The sequence below is a fragment of the Herpailurus yagouaroundi genome, unplaced genomic scaffold, assembly GCF_014898765.1.
Source record: "Herpailurus yagouaroundi ecotype Mexico unplaced genomic scaffold, PumYag 248, whole genome shotgun sequence".
Classification (NCBI taxonomy): Eukaryota; Metazoa; Chordata; class Mammalia; order Carnivora; family Felidae; genus Herpailurus; species Herpailurus yagouaroundi.
The window spans coordinates 2,053,845-2,071,030 of NW_024412465.1; the positions used below are offsets into that span (position 1 = coordinate 2,053,845).

General features: G+C 45.3%; 1 protein-coding gene across 3 annotated transcripts in view; it reads right to left on the minus strand.

The window, feature by feature from the left end:
• Positions 1 to 17,186, minus strand: part of STS (steroid sulfatase) — a 160,356-nt gene that overhangs the window by 49,288 nt on the left and 93,882 nt on the right. For all 3 annotated transcript variants that reach the window (XM_040460157.1, XM_040460156.1, XM_040460158.1), the window contains exon 7: positions 14,566 to 14,702. In XM_040460157.1, the coding sequence (XP_040316091.1) occupies positions 14,566 to 14,702 (137 nt within the window). The remainder of the gene's footprint in view (positions 1 to 14,565; positions 14,703 to 17,186) is intronic.

The following is a 17,186-nucleotide window of genomic DNA, read 5'->3' on the forward strand; positions in this document are numbered from 1 at the left end:
CGTGCATGCCTGCAGCATACATATAAAAACAAGAATAGGTAGATGGAGAAAAAAAAATGCTTTGTTGAAGATACGGATTAATCTGTACGAACAAAGCATTTAAAGTGAATGCAGTTGAGGGGCGCCCAGGTGGCTCAGTCTGTTAAGCATCCAACTCTTGATTTCAGCTCAGGTCATGATCTCACAGTCCGTGAGTTGGAGCTCCACATGCACGGAGAGTGTGGAGCCTGCTTGGGATTCTCTCCCCCCTCCCCCTCTCTCTCTCTGCCCCTCCCCTGCTTCCTCTCTCTCTCAAAATAAAGAAAAGTAAACTTTAAATAAATAAATAACAATAAACAATTAAACATACGAATGCAGTTGAGAGCAGAGCCCAGGACGGACCACAGCAAGTATGCAGTGTGCCCAACTGGTGGGCAAAGGGGTCAGACGGAGTCATGGAGGAACAGACAGAAATAACTCCGTTAGGGCCACCTACACGGGACAGGGGAAGAATGCTTGTATCCTCACGTGCCCGGCGGCCATAACTTGCCTGTGTCTCACCATGCACCACCTGTGTCTTGCCTGTGTGAGTCCTCATACTGGCTCTCTGTTAGCAATTCCATTCCTTTACTCCTTGAAAAGCACTGAGCGATGAAGCCTGATAAACGTGTCTGAGGGGCTCACGTCTAGCGGCAGGAGGGGGTTCCACTTTCAAAGGCCAGGAGGCTCCCCAAGTGCACAGATGTCTGGCCCTGCCGTGCAGATGGCACAGAGGGCCAGGGAGATTTGCAGAGGGGCTCATCTCCAGTGCTTTAACGGTCATAGACCCGGGTGTCATCCTTCCTCCTAAAACAAGGGGAAGCCTTGCCACCTGTCCCATGCTGGCTTTCAGAGCAGAGAGAGAAACTGACACCCGATGCAGGCAACTGGCATTTCGGACAGTGAGCTTGGGAAGAGCCGGCCCCGACCGGCGACTGCTGTTTGTAGTGCCACCTAGACCCGTCCAGCAGCCATGAACTGCACTTGTCCTCATCGGGAAGTGCTTCGGGGGGAGGAACGTGGAGCTACGACCGGCAGAGGGATCGCAAGCTTTCTTCCAGGTGAATAAAGACCCCACCCCAGGAAACGGCCATTCTGAGGACGGCCAGTGTGGCACATGCCATGAAGCACACAGGGAGGTCATGTCTGAGCCACAGTTAGCTACAGGATTCCTTGGCTTTTGGTGAGACGGGGTGGAAGGAAATACACACCATGTTCCTCGCAGTTTGGGGTCCGTGTGCTCACGCAAACACGGATGCATGTGAGTGTATACTCTCCCCTCTGGATTCTGTCCACACGCACCGATGCTTGTGGCTGTCCTCAGTCTGTTTACAGCGTTCTGCTCAAGGATTCGCCTTCTCTTCTCCCAATCCAACAGACTGCAACCCTCCGTGGCCAGTGCCGTAAGAGCAAGTCTCCAGAAGAGCTGTGTTTTGTACAGAAGCATCCCCCTGCTGGGACGCCCTCCCAGAAAGCCCCCTGCGGAGAACACGACAAAGCATTTCTAAGACGGAAGCATCTACCCTATTTGTAAATAGGGTAGTTCCCTCCATTTCAAAATAAGTCATAATGTCCCTTTACTTTCCTTCCTCCGCTTTGCTTAGCTGCAAGGGAGCATGAAATGAAACCAAAATGTCAAGTTGTACAAACAAAGCGAATGTTTTTTCTCAGAGTCGGTACTCGAAGCTTCAGACATTGTCAGAGAAGCTCATTTTCTGCAGCTTTCCTTCTTCGTAAAGTACGGCATATTTACCTGCTCAAATTCAGATGCATAAATGCATTTATCAGATGGTTGTTACTGAGGAAATTTGGCAGGAAACAAACAGCCATACGACAAAGGTACCTGACAGACAATTTTACCTTCCCATGATTAAAGTTAAAATAGGTAAAATGTTGTAATTTTGTCGTATTTCTTCTCTCTCAAGTACTGTCTTGTATCAGAATGAAAAAATATTATGACAACAGTGTTCTTTTGATAACCATTTTCGACTCACCAGAAACGTAAACAGGGGCAGAAGTTACATTTTGCCATGACTGACTCCAAAGGGAATCTGTAGGTGAATGTCACTGTTTGTTTTACAACCTCATGACATCATGTGTTCAGTTCAGCAAGCACTCCAGAATGACACAGGTCTGTTAACTCCAGAAATGACAGAGGTCTGTTCCCATTTAAATTCTTTGCTTCACTGCTATCTTGGAATACCGAGGGGACAAGATCTATTTTGGACTGAGAAGGAGTCGTTTTAATAAAACATGCTACTTCATCATCTATCTTCACTTTTTTTCCTCTACTGATTGGGAGCAAATATAGTGATGGAAAGAATCCTGCCAGAAAGAAGCTTTCCTTCACAAAGGTTTATATGCCTAACTTAGCAGAAGAGCACTCGGCCATCACCGTCTCCAATCTGGAGCTCCGGCCGCCATATTGAGAGACGCGTCTCCAGTGGGTGAACCCAGTGAGTACCTCAGAACACACACGGTCACCAACCAGCCGACTCTGAGCCATCCTGAACTCCCTCTCCACAAGACTTGTTGGAGACACAGTTCTCACACTCTAGGAAGACGGACATGGCCCCGTGATCTCAGAGGACAGAGACTAAAGAAAGATTCTATTCATTCCATTTTCTCATGGGGAGATAGCAAACCCACGTAACACACGCAACTGTGCCCTGGGACATCTATTGCCACATGCTTCCCATCTCTACACAACGAGAGAACGGAGTCAGTGCAAGGTGTGTGTGTGCTGACATGATAATAAGAATAGCACACATTTGTATCCCACGCATGCTTCAACACCTCCTGGCAAGATAGGCAATGGTATAACCCCATTTTACAGATGAGGAAATACACACCCAGTGAGACTGGTAACTTTCCCAGGCTTGGCAGCCAGCAGGTGCTGGGGGGGGGGGTGCAGCTGCCATGTCAAGAATCTGGCCCCAGAGCCTACCCCTTCCCCAGCACCTGTGCTGCCCCCAACATGCAGAAGCCACATATCATGGGGCCATCTCTCCCAGTCAGCACTGCCTGGGGCATAAAGGCAGGCTCTTGGGTCCGAATCCTGCCTCTACCCCTTCCCTTCCGTGTGCCTCGGTTTCCATATGGGCAAAATGGAGGAATGCAGTCTCATGTGGGGAGTCCTGAATGAGGATTACTATGGATGCAGGATGCCCGGAACTATGGATGTAGGATACCCGGAGAGAGAAAGTAGCCCAAGGTACAGATGTGCAGGCTTATTATCAGAGTTTCAATGTCATTACAGCAGGAGGCGGTGGTAATGGTGTGGCGACGGGACATTCTCAAGGGGCAGAGGAAAGCAGGACAGCCAGGGCGGGAATCCAACATTGGACACCACATCTCTAATTTACATGGCCGAGAACAGCTCAAGTCCCTAACAGCCTTTCAAGGGCAGTCTTACTAGGTGGAACACGGGGCCAGGGCCACGAATTGCGTGCTTTTGGTTGAATCACACATTCAATAATGTGGCAGAGATGTTGTCGAATGATCTCTAATTTTTTTTTTTCCTGTTGTAAGTGTAAAAATCAGTAATAGGTTTAACACTGGTTGTTGAATATGCTGGAAACAGTGTGGACACACACTAGTCTCTGCCCCCCACCCCTTTTCCTGATTCTCTGAAAGTGAAACTAATCTAGGGTGGCTCAGTCAGTTAAGTGGCTGACTTTGGCTCAGGGCATGACCTCACAGTTCGTGAGTTCGAGCCCCATGTTGGGCTCTGTGCTGAGAGCTCAGAGCCTGGAACCTGCTTCAGATTTGGCACCTCCCTCTCTTTCTGCCTTGTCTCCGCTTGCACTCTGTGCGTCTCTCAAAAAAATGAATGAAATGTTAAAAAAAAAATTTAAAAAAGGAAGTGAAACTAATCTAGGATAAATGTAATTCAAGACCACCCAGGCCAAGCAGAGTGGGGTCCTAGGAGCATATCTGGACCTTCAGGATGAGCACAGGTGAGGGCAGGATGCTGTGTGGGATCAGCCACCTGCTCCTGATTCACTGCCTGGGAAGATACCGGGGAGCAGAGCAGGAATCTCCTTTGGGGGCACTTGCGGACAGCCCCTCCCTGTGTGATCTGAAGGCTTTGTGTCCCTGGGCAGGAGGAACAAACAGGTAGTAAAGGGCCCATCACCACCATCCCTAATATGCCTTCGCACCGAGTCCAGTGCAGACAACACAGGTGTGAGAGCCCATCACCACTGCCCACTCACAGAGCAGACCTTGCCTGGTGAATCAGCTCGTGTGGTCACCGAGGGAAGTGACCACCGGACTACACCCACCTGGCTTACAGTGGCCGCGGGGGCCTCATGAGTGTGAATTCTACACACACCTTGCAGAAGGGGTCTGACCTGCTGCCTACCCTGGGCACCACAACCCATCCTCCTGAAGTCCTGAGAGGTCAGTCCCACACTAGCCAAGAGCATGGACCACCAAAGACCGACAGCCATAATAATGAGCAAATGACAACACATGGTCACACACACGTGTTCTTTTCCATATGAGTACCTTACTGTAAAACGTGAGACTATAAACATCTTTGGAGGGAACACAAGAGACAAACGCATATAATTCGGGAGGCAGGGAAAACCTTTTTAAAGCTCACTGCCAATCCCTAAAGTCACAAAGGAGAGGCTGTCGAATCCAACCACAGAAATTCACCACGTAAGAGTCTATAAATAAAATGAAAAGACAAACAAAAAAAGACGGAAAAATATTTGTAACCTACATCAAGTAGATTATTAGCGTCCTTAATATGTAAAGAGCCCAAACAAATCAATAAGAAGAAGACGGACAATCCAATAGAAAAGTGCTCAAGGGATAGAAAATGGAATTCTTAGGACAAAAAACACAATCGTGGACAAAAATGCATTGACACTGTGTAGAGTTTGTGTCAAATCCTCTTAATAAGGATGGTGTCTTCGCATTACACCACACTGGTGACATATAAACAGTGAAACTTATACCCTCAACCATTAACCGGGCTGGCCATCAGGGGCGGGGTCACTAAAGGCACTTCCTTTCTGCTGTGTGTGTCTGTATTCTTTGGTTTTGTAGACTCTAGATTACTCTGGCCATTAGAAGAATTACAGAAAATGAGGACAACATTCAAATTAAAAAAAAGAATATGGCAAAGGCATCTTGCAAAAATGGAGACACTGATGGACAGGCACCTCCAAGCTCTGCACTTGATCTATGTGGACCAAGGACTCAGCTGCTGGCTCGTGCTGATGCAGGATACACGCTGCAATGACAGAAAAGGCCCCAATATGCACAGAAAATGCCCCAACGTAGAAGCACAGAAAGAAGAAAGACTCAAGGTTGCTCAGTGGCATCTCCCACCTACTGTGCCCTCCAAACCATCGCGCACAAAGCGGTCCTCTGCCACACATCTCAGAAAGTGACGGTAATGGAAAATCTTGGCATAGGACGTTTCATTTTCATTTATCATAAAGTCATTTTTTTCTGCAAGCCTGGAAGGTGTATGAACGTCAATAAAATTATATTCCAGGAGCAACACCACATATACGATTTTGAGGAAGCCCTGTATTTTCAAAGTATACATTAAGTGCTTCCAAATGGCCGAATTTCTGTTGCCCATGTTCTAAAGGTGAGTATATACCTTTGTAAATTGAACACGTGATTTTTTTCATACCGCCTCCCGGTTAAATCGCTTTGACGACCGTGGAAGGAAAATTATACATGGGTAGGTCTGTTTTAGACATCCCTTTACAATTTATGGGTTATCCTCATTTCCTAGATGTCTTCCTGAAGTTTCCAAAACCTTATTATGTATCTCACACTCGGGTAAACAGTGGGTTTGTAAGGGAAACTACCTTATTCCCCTCCTGGCTAGATCCACTGGAATAAAAATTTGTTCGTTAAGCACAAGTGTTGTGATACTAGGCCCCGTGGAAAAGTCCCTGGGAGGATACTGTCTGTCTGAACGCTCTATTTCATGATCATCTCTGTAACAAGGGCTCACAGTGACAAGACTGGCAGTCATATTTTATCTGATTCAGAGCTAACGTGCCATTCCAAGCACATACCCAACATGGGATAGTCTGGGATAAACTAGTAGACTTTTTTGTTTGTTTTAACATCAGTATCCCCTTTGGGGAATTAGCATCCATAGTGAAGTTATTGAATTAAGCAGATTTTACAAACTCATGCATTTTTTAATGCGTGCTATTTAGGATGAAATTGAAAGCAAATGTAGTGCAAAAGGACCTCATGTAAACACACACACACACACACACACGCACGCACACACACGCACACACACGCACGCACACACACGCACGCACGCACACACAGAGGCAACTTAAAGTCTTCTGAAAACTCCAAGAGGGAATTTTCAATGAAGAGAAGCACCAGTGTGAAGATAAAATCTAATTTGTTGCTTGAGTTGAGTTTTAATAATTGTGTCATGGATGCCCTGGGATTCAGAAATAGAAAGTGCTGGCTGAATATTTAAAATACACTTTGTACGTAAACGGAGTGGTACGGTTAAGCAGGGGCAACGTGGAAAACCCCTTGCAGCCTTAGCTCTTCGTCAGGTCGCCCCTGGAGTAGGGGCTTAAGAAAAGGCACTGACCCCACCAGAAAAATGACGATAGATTTTGTTTAATTAAAAAGAAGCGCCAAGAGAAATGTCTGCCCTCCTTAGGATTCAATATAATACGGTATATGTAATTTTAAAAGTTTCCTCTTTCACTCATCATATTAGCAGAGAGTTTGAGGGATGTTATTATCATTATTATTATAGTATTATTTTAGAAATCATAACACTTAATGCCACCAAGGGTAGAGTGAGCGGACACAACACATTGGCACAGCTAAGTCCCTCCTCTGGTATTTATCTTTTAACCAATTTCTTTGTACAAAGTCCTTTTACACCTCAGAGGTTTTCTCTTTATGTAGATGTTGCATATGCTTTTCCACTAGTTTGTCACTGGTATTCTTAGTTTGTTATCTTTTTTGACATCAGGAAATTTTAGATTTTATGTAGCTAAATCTAGCAATCTTTTCCTTTAGCATTTATTTCTTTGCGTTTAAGCTTAGAAAGAACCTGCTCAACAATACATCAGAGAAATAGAGCCCAATATATGCTCTTGCATTCTTTCGCGGGTCATTTTTCCAAATTCAACCGCAAGGGGTATTCACTTGCACGCATGGGACACAGCAGCATAGCACACAAGCAGATTAACCTTCTTGGTGTCATACACCATCTCTGTAACCTCAGGTAAGTTACTTTCCTTTCCTAAACTGCAGCTCCCTGAAAAACTGTCTTATTTACCTGGACCATCATCACTTTTTCCCTGTTTGCTTCGTCTTTGTTATTTTTGTCGTCTTCTTCTTCTTGGTGATCATTTTTCTTCACTAACAGCATCATCACCATCACCCTCATCTTTTTCGTTACTCTTCATCACCTGTATCACCATCAACATCACCACCACCATCATCACCATCACCACCATCGTCATCACCATCACTTCCAGCATCATCGTCTCTTTTAAGTGCATGCAAAACACCACAGTGCCAGGGACCAGTAATTAGAATGTCTCCCAAAGTTTAAGCATCCTATTGCAATTAACGCATCGTCTATTTTTAGCTGTCTGCCTTGAAAGGCCACATCTACATTTACATGAGAGTCTCTTTCTGGGCTTCCTGTTCTCCTCCACCACTCTGTCTCTTCTGGAGCCAGTGCCACCTAGCTTCATTTATTTACTTTTATGGAAACTCTACAGTGCTCAGTTTTAAATACAATGCAAATTAAAAACACGTTTAAGAATTCGCACCACATCCAACCTTGGCTGCGCAAGGCTGAAGGGTGCACTTGCTCTGTTTGAGAAGCTTAGGAATTTTATACCTAAATGCTTCCACATTCTGCTTCCCACTGCCTCCGAGTAGGAACTGTCCCCAGCACAGTTCACTGTGATGTGCACTGTAGGTACAAGATGACAATGAGTCTTGTGCTATGAGCATTTTCCTCTTAATACTGCCTTCGTGGCAAGGAGCTGACAGATGGGGCTCTGCCGTACAGAGATGGAAGCCAGCTTGCTTTACTGTGTATAGAACACCTCCCTTACTCCATGAAACCTGCTGGAAACCTGGAACTTGGCGCTGGTGACCAACCCCTTAAATAACTTTTGAGTCTCCACTGACTGTTTGTTTAAGAAAACTGAAAGTGCAGCTAATGAATGTGTGGTCCATAATGGCTCTGCACTGCTCCCTGTAAAATACACCAGTATTCATCCAGTGTTCCCGCCTCGCCATAAACCTCCATCCTGAAAGTGTGTGAAGCTAACCAACCATCCCAATCAGGGGAGAGCTGAACCTGGTGTCTTTGGTGCTTGTGCAGTCACAAGGAAAGAGCCAGCTAAAGGCCCTGGCTTTCCAGTGCCTTGATGTACTCAACACAAGGAGACTGACTTCTAGTCCTTTATCCATTCGCCTAAAAGCAAGCCACACCTCTATGCATGCCCAGAATGGTTAGAATGGTTCTACCTCTTCCATGTAAACACTTTACCTCCTCTAAGGCCTCCAACACCTTCCCTACCATGTTGTTTCGACCTACAATCCATAGACTTCTAAGCCACCAGCCCCCCACCCCCACACTCCTCATTCCCATGCTGCGGTCTGACACTTGGGTCATTCTCTTGCTATTGCACCAATATCCAATGCTGAAATGTCTTTTATGATCCTCCCTGGCAAAATTTAATCATCGGTCAATTCAATGATCTTTCCTCCTGCTTCTACATTGGCCTGAAAATCACCCAGTTCCACACTCTGAGCCAACACTTGATTCCTGCTCTCCCTGTGAGCAGAGCTCAGACACAGTCCAATAAGTATATCCCTCTGCCCATGTCCCTTGTGCTTCCTGAAGGAATATCCAACCCCACTGACTTCAGACTCCTCAAATATCACTCGCTCAGCAATCTGTTACAACACTAAAGTTTATAGTGGCTAAATGCACTTGTGAATCTTCACTTGGTTAGAAGTTGATTGTCCTTTGAAGTTTTGTTTACCCCTGAATTACCCCATTTCTCCTACCCTCTGTTCTCATTCTCAGGGATCCTTTGTTTTTCTTTGGGGAATTCTTCCTACTTTTCCCTTCCTTTCAATGTTCTACCTGGCCTTCCATTTTCAGAATGCATCAGAAGTGAGCACATTATTTTCACGCTTTAGAGGAGGCTCCACTTATCAAGAAAAGGAGCGTTTTAAAAATTCAAGACAGAAAACTGATGTGTTGAATCCCAAAGGAAATACACAGCATTATGGCCCAGATTGCATTCCTTAGAGAACAAAAGAATGACGAAGAGAATATTGCCACTGCTTTCTTAGACTCTGTGATGCTAGTTTTTGAGAAGTAGAAACGTGGAAATTCATTTCTAAACTTTTACCTTGGCTTTCAATGCAGGAAAACCTTGAGTCACAAGTTACTCGACTGCTTTCAACATGCTTGCAAAGCAATCTTATCCACTCCCATGGTGGGACCATTATCTACGTATGCAAGAGAAAACTAAGTAGGACTTGCAATTTTAGCACCTTGGATAGGACCTCTCCCCCCACCCCGCCGGCCCCATAAGTGATTTCACCTTGAGGTAGGACTTATTGAACCCTTGCCATGCTCCTGGTCTGCAGCCTTCTAGAAGCAGATGTCTTCCACATGAACCCAACCAGAGCACCTTCACCCAGGCAAACGTACATACTAACCGAGAAGTTATTCACTGCACACAGCATTTCTAACACAACAGTCCCAGAAAGAGTCCATTTTGAAATGGATACTCTATTAGACTCATGCCCAATAAGCCAAACCCTTGTTAGAATTACGTTGTATGTGTGAGGGGCTTTGACCAACATCCAAGGCCCCTCATTTGTAGTCTTTTCTTGTGTTACTTGAGGTTCTTGTCACTAATTGAGACCTTCCAATTCATTCGCCATTTCTCAAGATGGATTCCATGTGTGGTCATCAGTGTTGCACGGCATGTGTTTAACTATATGTCAGGCATGGAAAAGAGGAATTCACCCTGTACCCTACCCTCAGCTGGTCTTGTATGAACCTGTGCATTATGTTCCCATTAGTTTGGTTGTGTGTTCTGTCCCTGCACCCACAGAAGGTGGTGCTGCTCAGTCCCACAGATGGAAAGGGATGGAGAAACTGAGGACCGCCGTATCACACACAGCCACTAGGGGTACCACATCACAGATGCTGAGTGATCCAGAACACTTCTCAATGCCACCATGACAGGGGGTGCTTCTTCTACTAAAGAAAAAGCTTCACAGTTTTTGTTTGAAAGAAAAGAATACCACATAAGCCACTGGATCCCAACCCTTGAAAGTAGCATTTTTTTGTTTTTTGTTTTTTTCTTTTTAATTGAAAGGTTTGATCTGACACCAGACATTTATGTTAGTGTTCACCTCATTGTTCTTGACTCGCATTTCTCTTTGTAGGATAGAGAATTTGCTAGTTGACTCCTGGGCAAGTGCTGATTTATGATTCCTTCCTGGGGCTTTATTAATAGCACGGGGCTCTAAATAAGTGCTGACTGCATGCAAATTCCACCTGACAGACTGAAGGTGTTGCCTGGGATGGCACAAGTCACAGATAAGAAACCACGAGTGGGAACCACCTCCATGCTGCCACCTGCTTTCTGTGCCCCCTTCCCATTCATAGATCTCCAGTAAATACCACTTCATGTCCAGGGGAAGAGAAACAGCTAGAAGGGCATGCCCCCAAAATACTCAGTGCATGTTTGAAAACACCGTGATTTTGTCCATTTGTTCCTCCTCAAGGCTCTGCTGTTTCAGAATTATTTGGGACTGATGGGGCACCTGGGTGGCTCGGCTGAGTATCTCACTTTGGATCAGATAATGATCTCATGGTTCATGAGTTCGAGCCCCACATTGGGCTCTGCACTGGTGGCATGGAATCTGCTTGGGATTCGCTCTGTCTCTCTCTCTCTCTCTGCCTCTTCCCCATGTGCTCACTCTCTCTTAAAATAAATAAATAAAAACCTAAAAACATTACTTGGGGGGTACCTAGGTGGCTCAGTCAGTTAAGCATTTGACTTCAGCTCAGGTCATGATCTCATGGTTCGTAGGTTTGAGCCTACGTCGGGCTCTGTGCTGACTGACAGATGAGAGCTTGGAGCCTGCTTCAAATTCTGTGTCTCCCTCTCTTTCTCTGCCTTGCTCTCTCTCTCTCTCTCTCAAAAATATACATTAAAAAGTTGAAATAAAAAAAGAATTACTTGGAATTGAAAATCTCACTTTGCAATCATGCCCCGACTGTCCACGGGATTTGGTTGTCAGTGTTTCCTGCTGAAGGGATATGGCGGGCTGTGTCCATTGGGCCCGTCTTCGCACCCTTCCCATCCCCACACAATCAGGGGGTTTATCTGCATCTTCCTTCACTGGGACAGTCATTCATGACTTTGTGCTCTGTGTTATTATAACATCTCCTGGAAGAATCTTAAATCCCTCAGTGGCTCCTAAATTCCCTTATGTCAAGGGACTTATCATTATCACACTCCCTCCCTCAAAAAGAAAAAAAGAACAGGCACACAGTCCAGCATTCAATAAACATGCACGATGAAGGCATGAGCTATTTCCCGGTGATTTAGTGTGGACTTGTCCGTGCTATGAAGCAGCCTTTCTCATTACTGGGAAAGCAGGAGATGCCGGGCTGCAGACTTCACGCTCCGGCTGAACACCTACGTTCGGGTTCCTGCTCATCCCGTATTATTAATTCTGTAATTAATACACCTGAGGCCTGGGGTGCTTGGGTGGCTCAGTCGGTGAAGCGTCCGACTTCGGCTCAGGTCATGATCTCACGGTTTGTGGGTTCGAGCCCCACGTCAGGCTCTGTGTTGGCAGCTCAGAGCCTGGAACCTGCTTAGGATTCTGTGTCTGCCTCTCTCTCTGCCCCTCCACCACTCGTGATCTCTCTCTCCCAAAAAAAAATAAAAATAAAAAAAAATACACCTGAGGCAGGTGTATTAGTCATCGGCACCCCTCACTGGCCTCACCTGCAGAACGCAGATGAACACCATGCTCCCTGCCGCCCAGATGGGCCACAGCACCCAGGAGGGAACGCGCGCGCTGGCCAGGGCTAGCTGGGGGGCACCTGCTGAGCTGCCAGTGACTGGCATTATTGAGGAACGCTGACCACCCTGAGGGTTACTTAGAGGTAATACGGTTCCAGGATGCTAGCACCCACATTGTGGCTCTGCACGGCCCCTTCTGTGGCCCTCACACCAGATCTGTGTGCTCACTGCCCTCAGTGATTAAGCAGTGCACGACAGTGCAACCACCCAGCTAAGAATAAGGCAATGGACACACGGATGTGGCGTGGAAGTGGCCTTGGAGCACAATTAAATAACAAAGGTGCTTTTGCCCTGAATATGCCTTTACGGGGACAGACGGGCCGCGGTGGAGAAAGCTATCCTCCATGGAATTAGGCGGCCTCCACCAATTTTGAAAGAAATGCTCGGAATGATGGAGATGTGCCCTCTTCACTTACCCACTGCTATCTCAGGTGCCTTTTGTGCAGGACGCATCATTTTTAAGGAGACGTCCCCATTTTATTACACAATTATTGAGAATGTTGCAGTCCTGTGGTGTCGTAGGGAAAGGCTCTTCTTGGAAAGTGGGAATGCTCATCGAAACACTCAGAGGTACCGGATTTGTAAGACAGCAAACACATCCCGAGCAACTAATGTCATGGCTCACGGGGAGGATTTCATGTTTCGGCAAAAGAAACAAGATCGTCTGCAAATGTGACGTCAGGTCCGAACGTAGATCTCAAAGACTGAAAAATACTCCCCGTTTCGTTCAAGACGGAACCGGGTTCTAGACGGAACCATTCTACATGCAACACTCAACGTCAGACTTTGTGATGGGTCAGGGTACACATATGTGGGATTATAATTAAATAAAAGTACGTTTCACGATACCAGCACAAGCCTGCTGGCTTAGCCAGCAAATGTCTTAGAGTCCCATAAGCAACCTGTTATTTGAAACCTAATGCTCATCAACGAGATAAAACATTCTACCAATTCGCACTACCAAGAAGTGGAAAATATAAACGGATTTACATGCAACATTTAAAGAAGCAAACGAGAAAAGAGGCAGGCTTGTCCTGGCGTATGGAAAAGGCCCACTGCGATGGATTTGTCTCACACGTCTTGTGACGGGGAATGTTTTGGTTTCCAGTATCCCGGTAATTATCATACGTCCCCCTTTCTGTTAGTTTGCAGACACACAGATCCACAGAGAAGACACACAGTGAGGACCTGCCTCGTCTGAATTCTTCATGTTAAGATGATAGCCATGAAGCCTAGAGATTCAAGATGTTTCCCAAGTTCACAGAGACAGTAAACACAGAGCTGGAAGCTAGAATAAGGGTCCAGTCCTCTGGTTTCTTAAGACAGCGCACCAAGATTTAACAAAACAAAACTGTTCTTGTAATCACCACAGTAGGCAACCATCATCACGTTCAATTTGCTGCCTAAAACAAATCAACCAAAAAAACCCAAAAACCACTCTGTGGCCATGTTACAGCATTTCCAAAAGATCTAGTTGAAAAAGTTAAAAACTACCAATTCAGTGCAAAAAAAGAAAAGGAGGAAGAATGAGAGAGGGCGAAAAAAGGACAAGAAAACAAACACATGAAAATCCTAAGCAACCTGCTGACTGGTGACATTTGGACAATTTTGTCCCATTTTGTCCGTAAGGATTGTGCAATGTCAACACAAAAGACAATGTCACCAGAAAAGACAGGATCTGAGTGACGCGTTCAGGGCCCACTGCTTTTCCATTCCTTTGCTTCCCCTAGACACTAGAGAACAGACCCGAGATTGCTCAGCTGTACCAGAGAAAATGAAAGAAAGCAGGCTCATGACCATCTCCCGTAGACGTGGACGATATGTTGTTTCAAGTAAGTCTTGCCAGCACCTCTAGAAAAAATGGTAGGTTTCTCAGGAATCGAGTAACTTTAAGAAGAAGGAGAAGGAACAGAAACAACAAGGCAACGTTTGCATCCTCAGAGAGGCGGCGAGAGGAACATGGGCCCTAAAAAGGAAACCAGCGGACTATGCAGCCAAGAGGACAGGATCCCCAGGAGACCCTGTAGCTGCCACCCCAAGCCGCCAGCCAAGGCCGTAGGGCGGCCGCGGTCCACTCCATCCCCAAATCTAGCACTCATCTAACTGCGCTGCAGACGAGGTGTTGCTCACATTTGATTGTTCACAGGAACAGTCAAGAGAAAGGTTAAAACTTTTTGGTTCTTTTTCTCCATTAACCTCTGCTCGCTGGCCCACACACCCAGTTCTTCCCTGGCGATGAGCCACATTCATGCACTTGGGGCCAAAGACACTTGTTACATCTCAGAATCAGTGTTTCATTACCTTCGTTTGATGAAAGGAAGGAAGGAAGGAAGGAAGGAAGGAAGGAAGGAAGGAAGGAAGAACGAACACATTTGCTGTATAAAGGCATCAGGGTGGAAACTCACAGCAAAGAAGGCAGAAAGACACCTACCAACACTCCAGTCCATTTCCTCCACGGCGTCCCCGTAAGCTCCGTGTTTGCTTTTTCCGGCAAAGTCCTTGGAAGAGAACAGGGCCGTGTGCACGTGAAGGTACGACAGGACCAGCAGGAATGGCTTCTCAGCATTCCTGCGAGAGGAGAAGGTTCAGAGCAACGTAAGAACATTTGCCACATGCTCGTAAGGATCAAACTAGTACTCTATGATGCCATGTGAAAAGTCGGAAAGCACCACAAGATGATGTCTAATATTTTACACTTTTAAACATTTTTTAAAAGTGTATTTATTAATTTTCGAGATAGAGAGCAGAGAAGGGGCAGAGAGAGACGGAGAGAGAGAGAACCCCAAGCAGGCTCTGCATCACCAGCTCGGAGCCCCATGCAGGGCTTGATCCCACCAACCATGACATCATGACTTGAGCTAAAGTCAGATGCCTAACTGACTGAGCCACCCTGGCGCCCCTAATATTGTACGTTTTACTCAAAGAAGCAGAAGTCTCCACGGCGTGCCTGTGAAGAGACTGATGGTTACCCTGCGCAGATCAGCGGAAGGAAGTGCTATGTCCTTGAGGCATTCTCTGTCTAATGCCAATTCAACTCTGGATTCCGCCATATTGCTCACCTTCCACTATAGAACAGGTCTCCTGGAATGAACACTCCATTGTCAACACTAAAGTTTTGGAAATTATATGGAACATTCTAGGAACCGGCCCAAACCGATCAAGAGTCTCAAGTCACTGTGAAAGCAATTCTCTTCTTTTTGTGTGTGTGTGTGTGTGTGTGTGTGTGTGTTTATTTTTGAGAGAGAGAGAGAGAGACAGAGGGAGGGAGGGAGAGAGAAAATGAACAGGGGAGGAGCAGAGAGAGAGGGAGACGCAGAATCCAAAGCAGGCTCCAGGCTCTGAGCTGTCAGCATAGAGCCCAACACAGGGCTTGAACCCACAGACCGTGAGATGATGACCTGAGCCAAAGTCGGCTGCTTAACTGACTGAGCCCCTCAAGAACAACCTCCTCTGTGCAATCGGTGAGAACATACAGCTGCTCGAGACTTGTAAGTCACTGTCGATGTTTGGCCCTTGGGACAAATGCCACAAGGCTGGTGAGTGTGGACAGGTCTTGGGGGTCCCCGTGCGGGTCTGCTGAGAGGGGTCAAGAAGTCACGCCACCTCCTGTTTACATCTCCTTCACCTTCTTCCACGCTGTGGAGGAAATGGACTGGAGCATTGGTAGGTGTCTTTCTGCCTCCGAGAAACGCCCTCAGTTGCCTCATTTTGGTTTTATGCAATCGCTTCAAATTCTACCTTCATCTAGGAAAGCGTCAGAAATTCCTTTCCAGCTAAAAGGGACTACTGAACAAGTGCCCTTTAGAAGGCTGCTGGGGCACAAATGGAGTGGATGAAGGAATAGATGGATGCCGAATGCAACTTGTACTAGAGCAGCTGGTGCACAAACCAAGAATCCCCTACGTGCTTTCCTTCCCCAACGAGACCACAAGGCGGTGGCATGCCACGGACGTTCGTGTGCTGCAGGCACCAGCACAGCGGTTGGCGAATAGTGTAAGTTCACTAACCCTGTGTTAGCCAATCAAAGCCTGCACTAGCCCTCCTGGCTTCCTCGGGTCCACCCAGGACTTCCAGCACTGCAGGGATCCAGCAGTGCCACATGGTTTGTGTGCCAGGTGGTCGGTCTAGAGCAGGTACGATCATATATACCTATGTGGTATACATACCTACATATGCAATACATGCATACCTGTTTTTATATGTATGCCTATACGTATACACACACAGATACTATTCACCTATATATATTATTAGGAGGTGTGTTTACGTGTATGTATGCATATATACCTACACATGTATCAGTATAGGTGTGTATATATATGTATACATATACAGTTATGCATATATTATTAGTATACATACATATACACACACACAAACTATATATACATTATTAGTATAGCTGTGGGTATATATATATACAGGTATATACACATACACATATACACCTATATATGTTATTACATAAGTATGTGTGTGCGTATATTATTACTATAGATAGTATATACATATACTCATATATACCTGTACATATATTATTAGTATAGGTGTATATACACACACACACAAACCTATACATATATTATTAGTAAATGTGTGCGTATATATATGTACACATATACACCTATGTACATGTTATTAGTATAAGTAGAATATATATATGTACTCATACACCTATACATATATTAGTGTATATACATATATCTATGTATATACACACACACATACAAAAACCTATACATATATTATTAGTATAGGTGTGTGTGTATACATATATGTACATATATACACCTATGGATATTTATGCATATATTATTAGTATAGGTAGTATATATATGTGCTCATATACACCTATACACATATTAGTATAGTTGTATATGTTATATATATATATACACACAAAGCTATATATATGTGTGTGTGTGTGTATATTAATACAGCTGTGTATGTATATATATATACATATGTATGTATATATATATACATATATATATACATATATATACACACATACACGCACACATATACAACTATACATATATTAGTATAGGT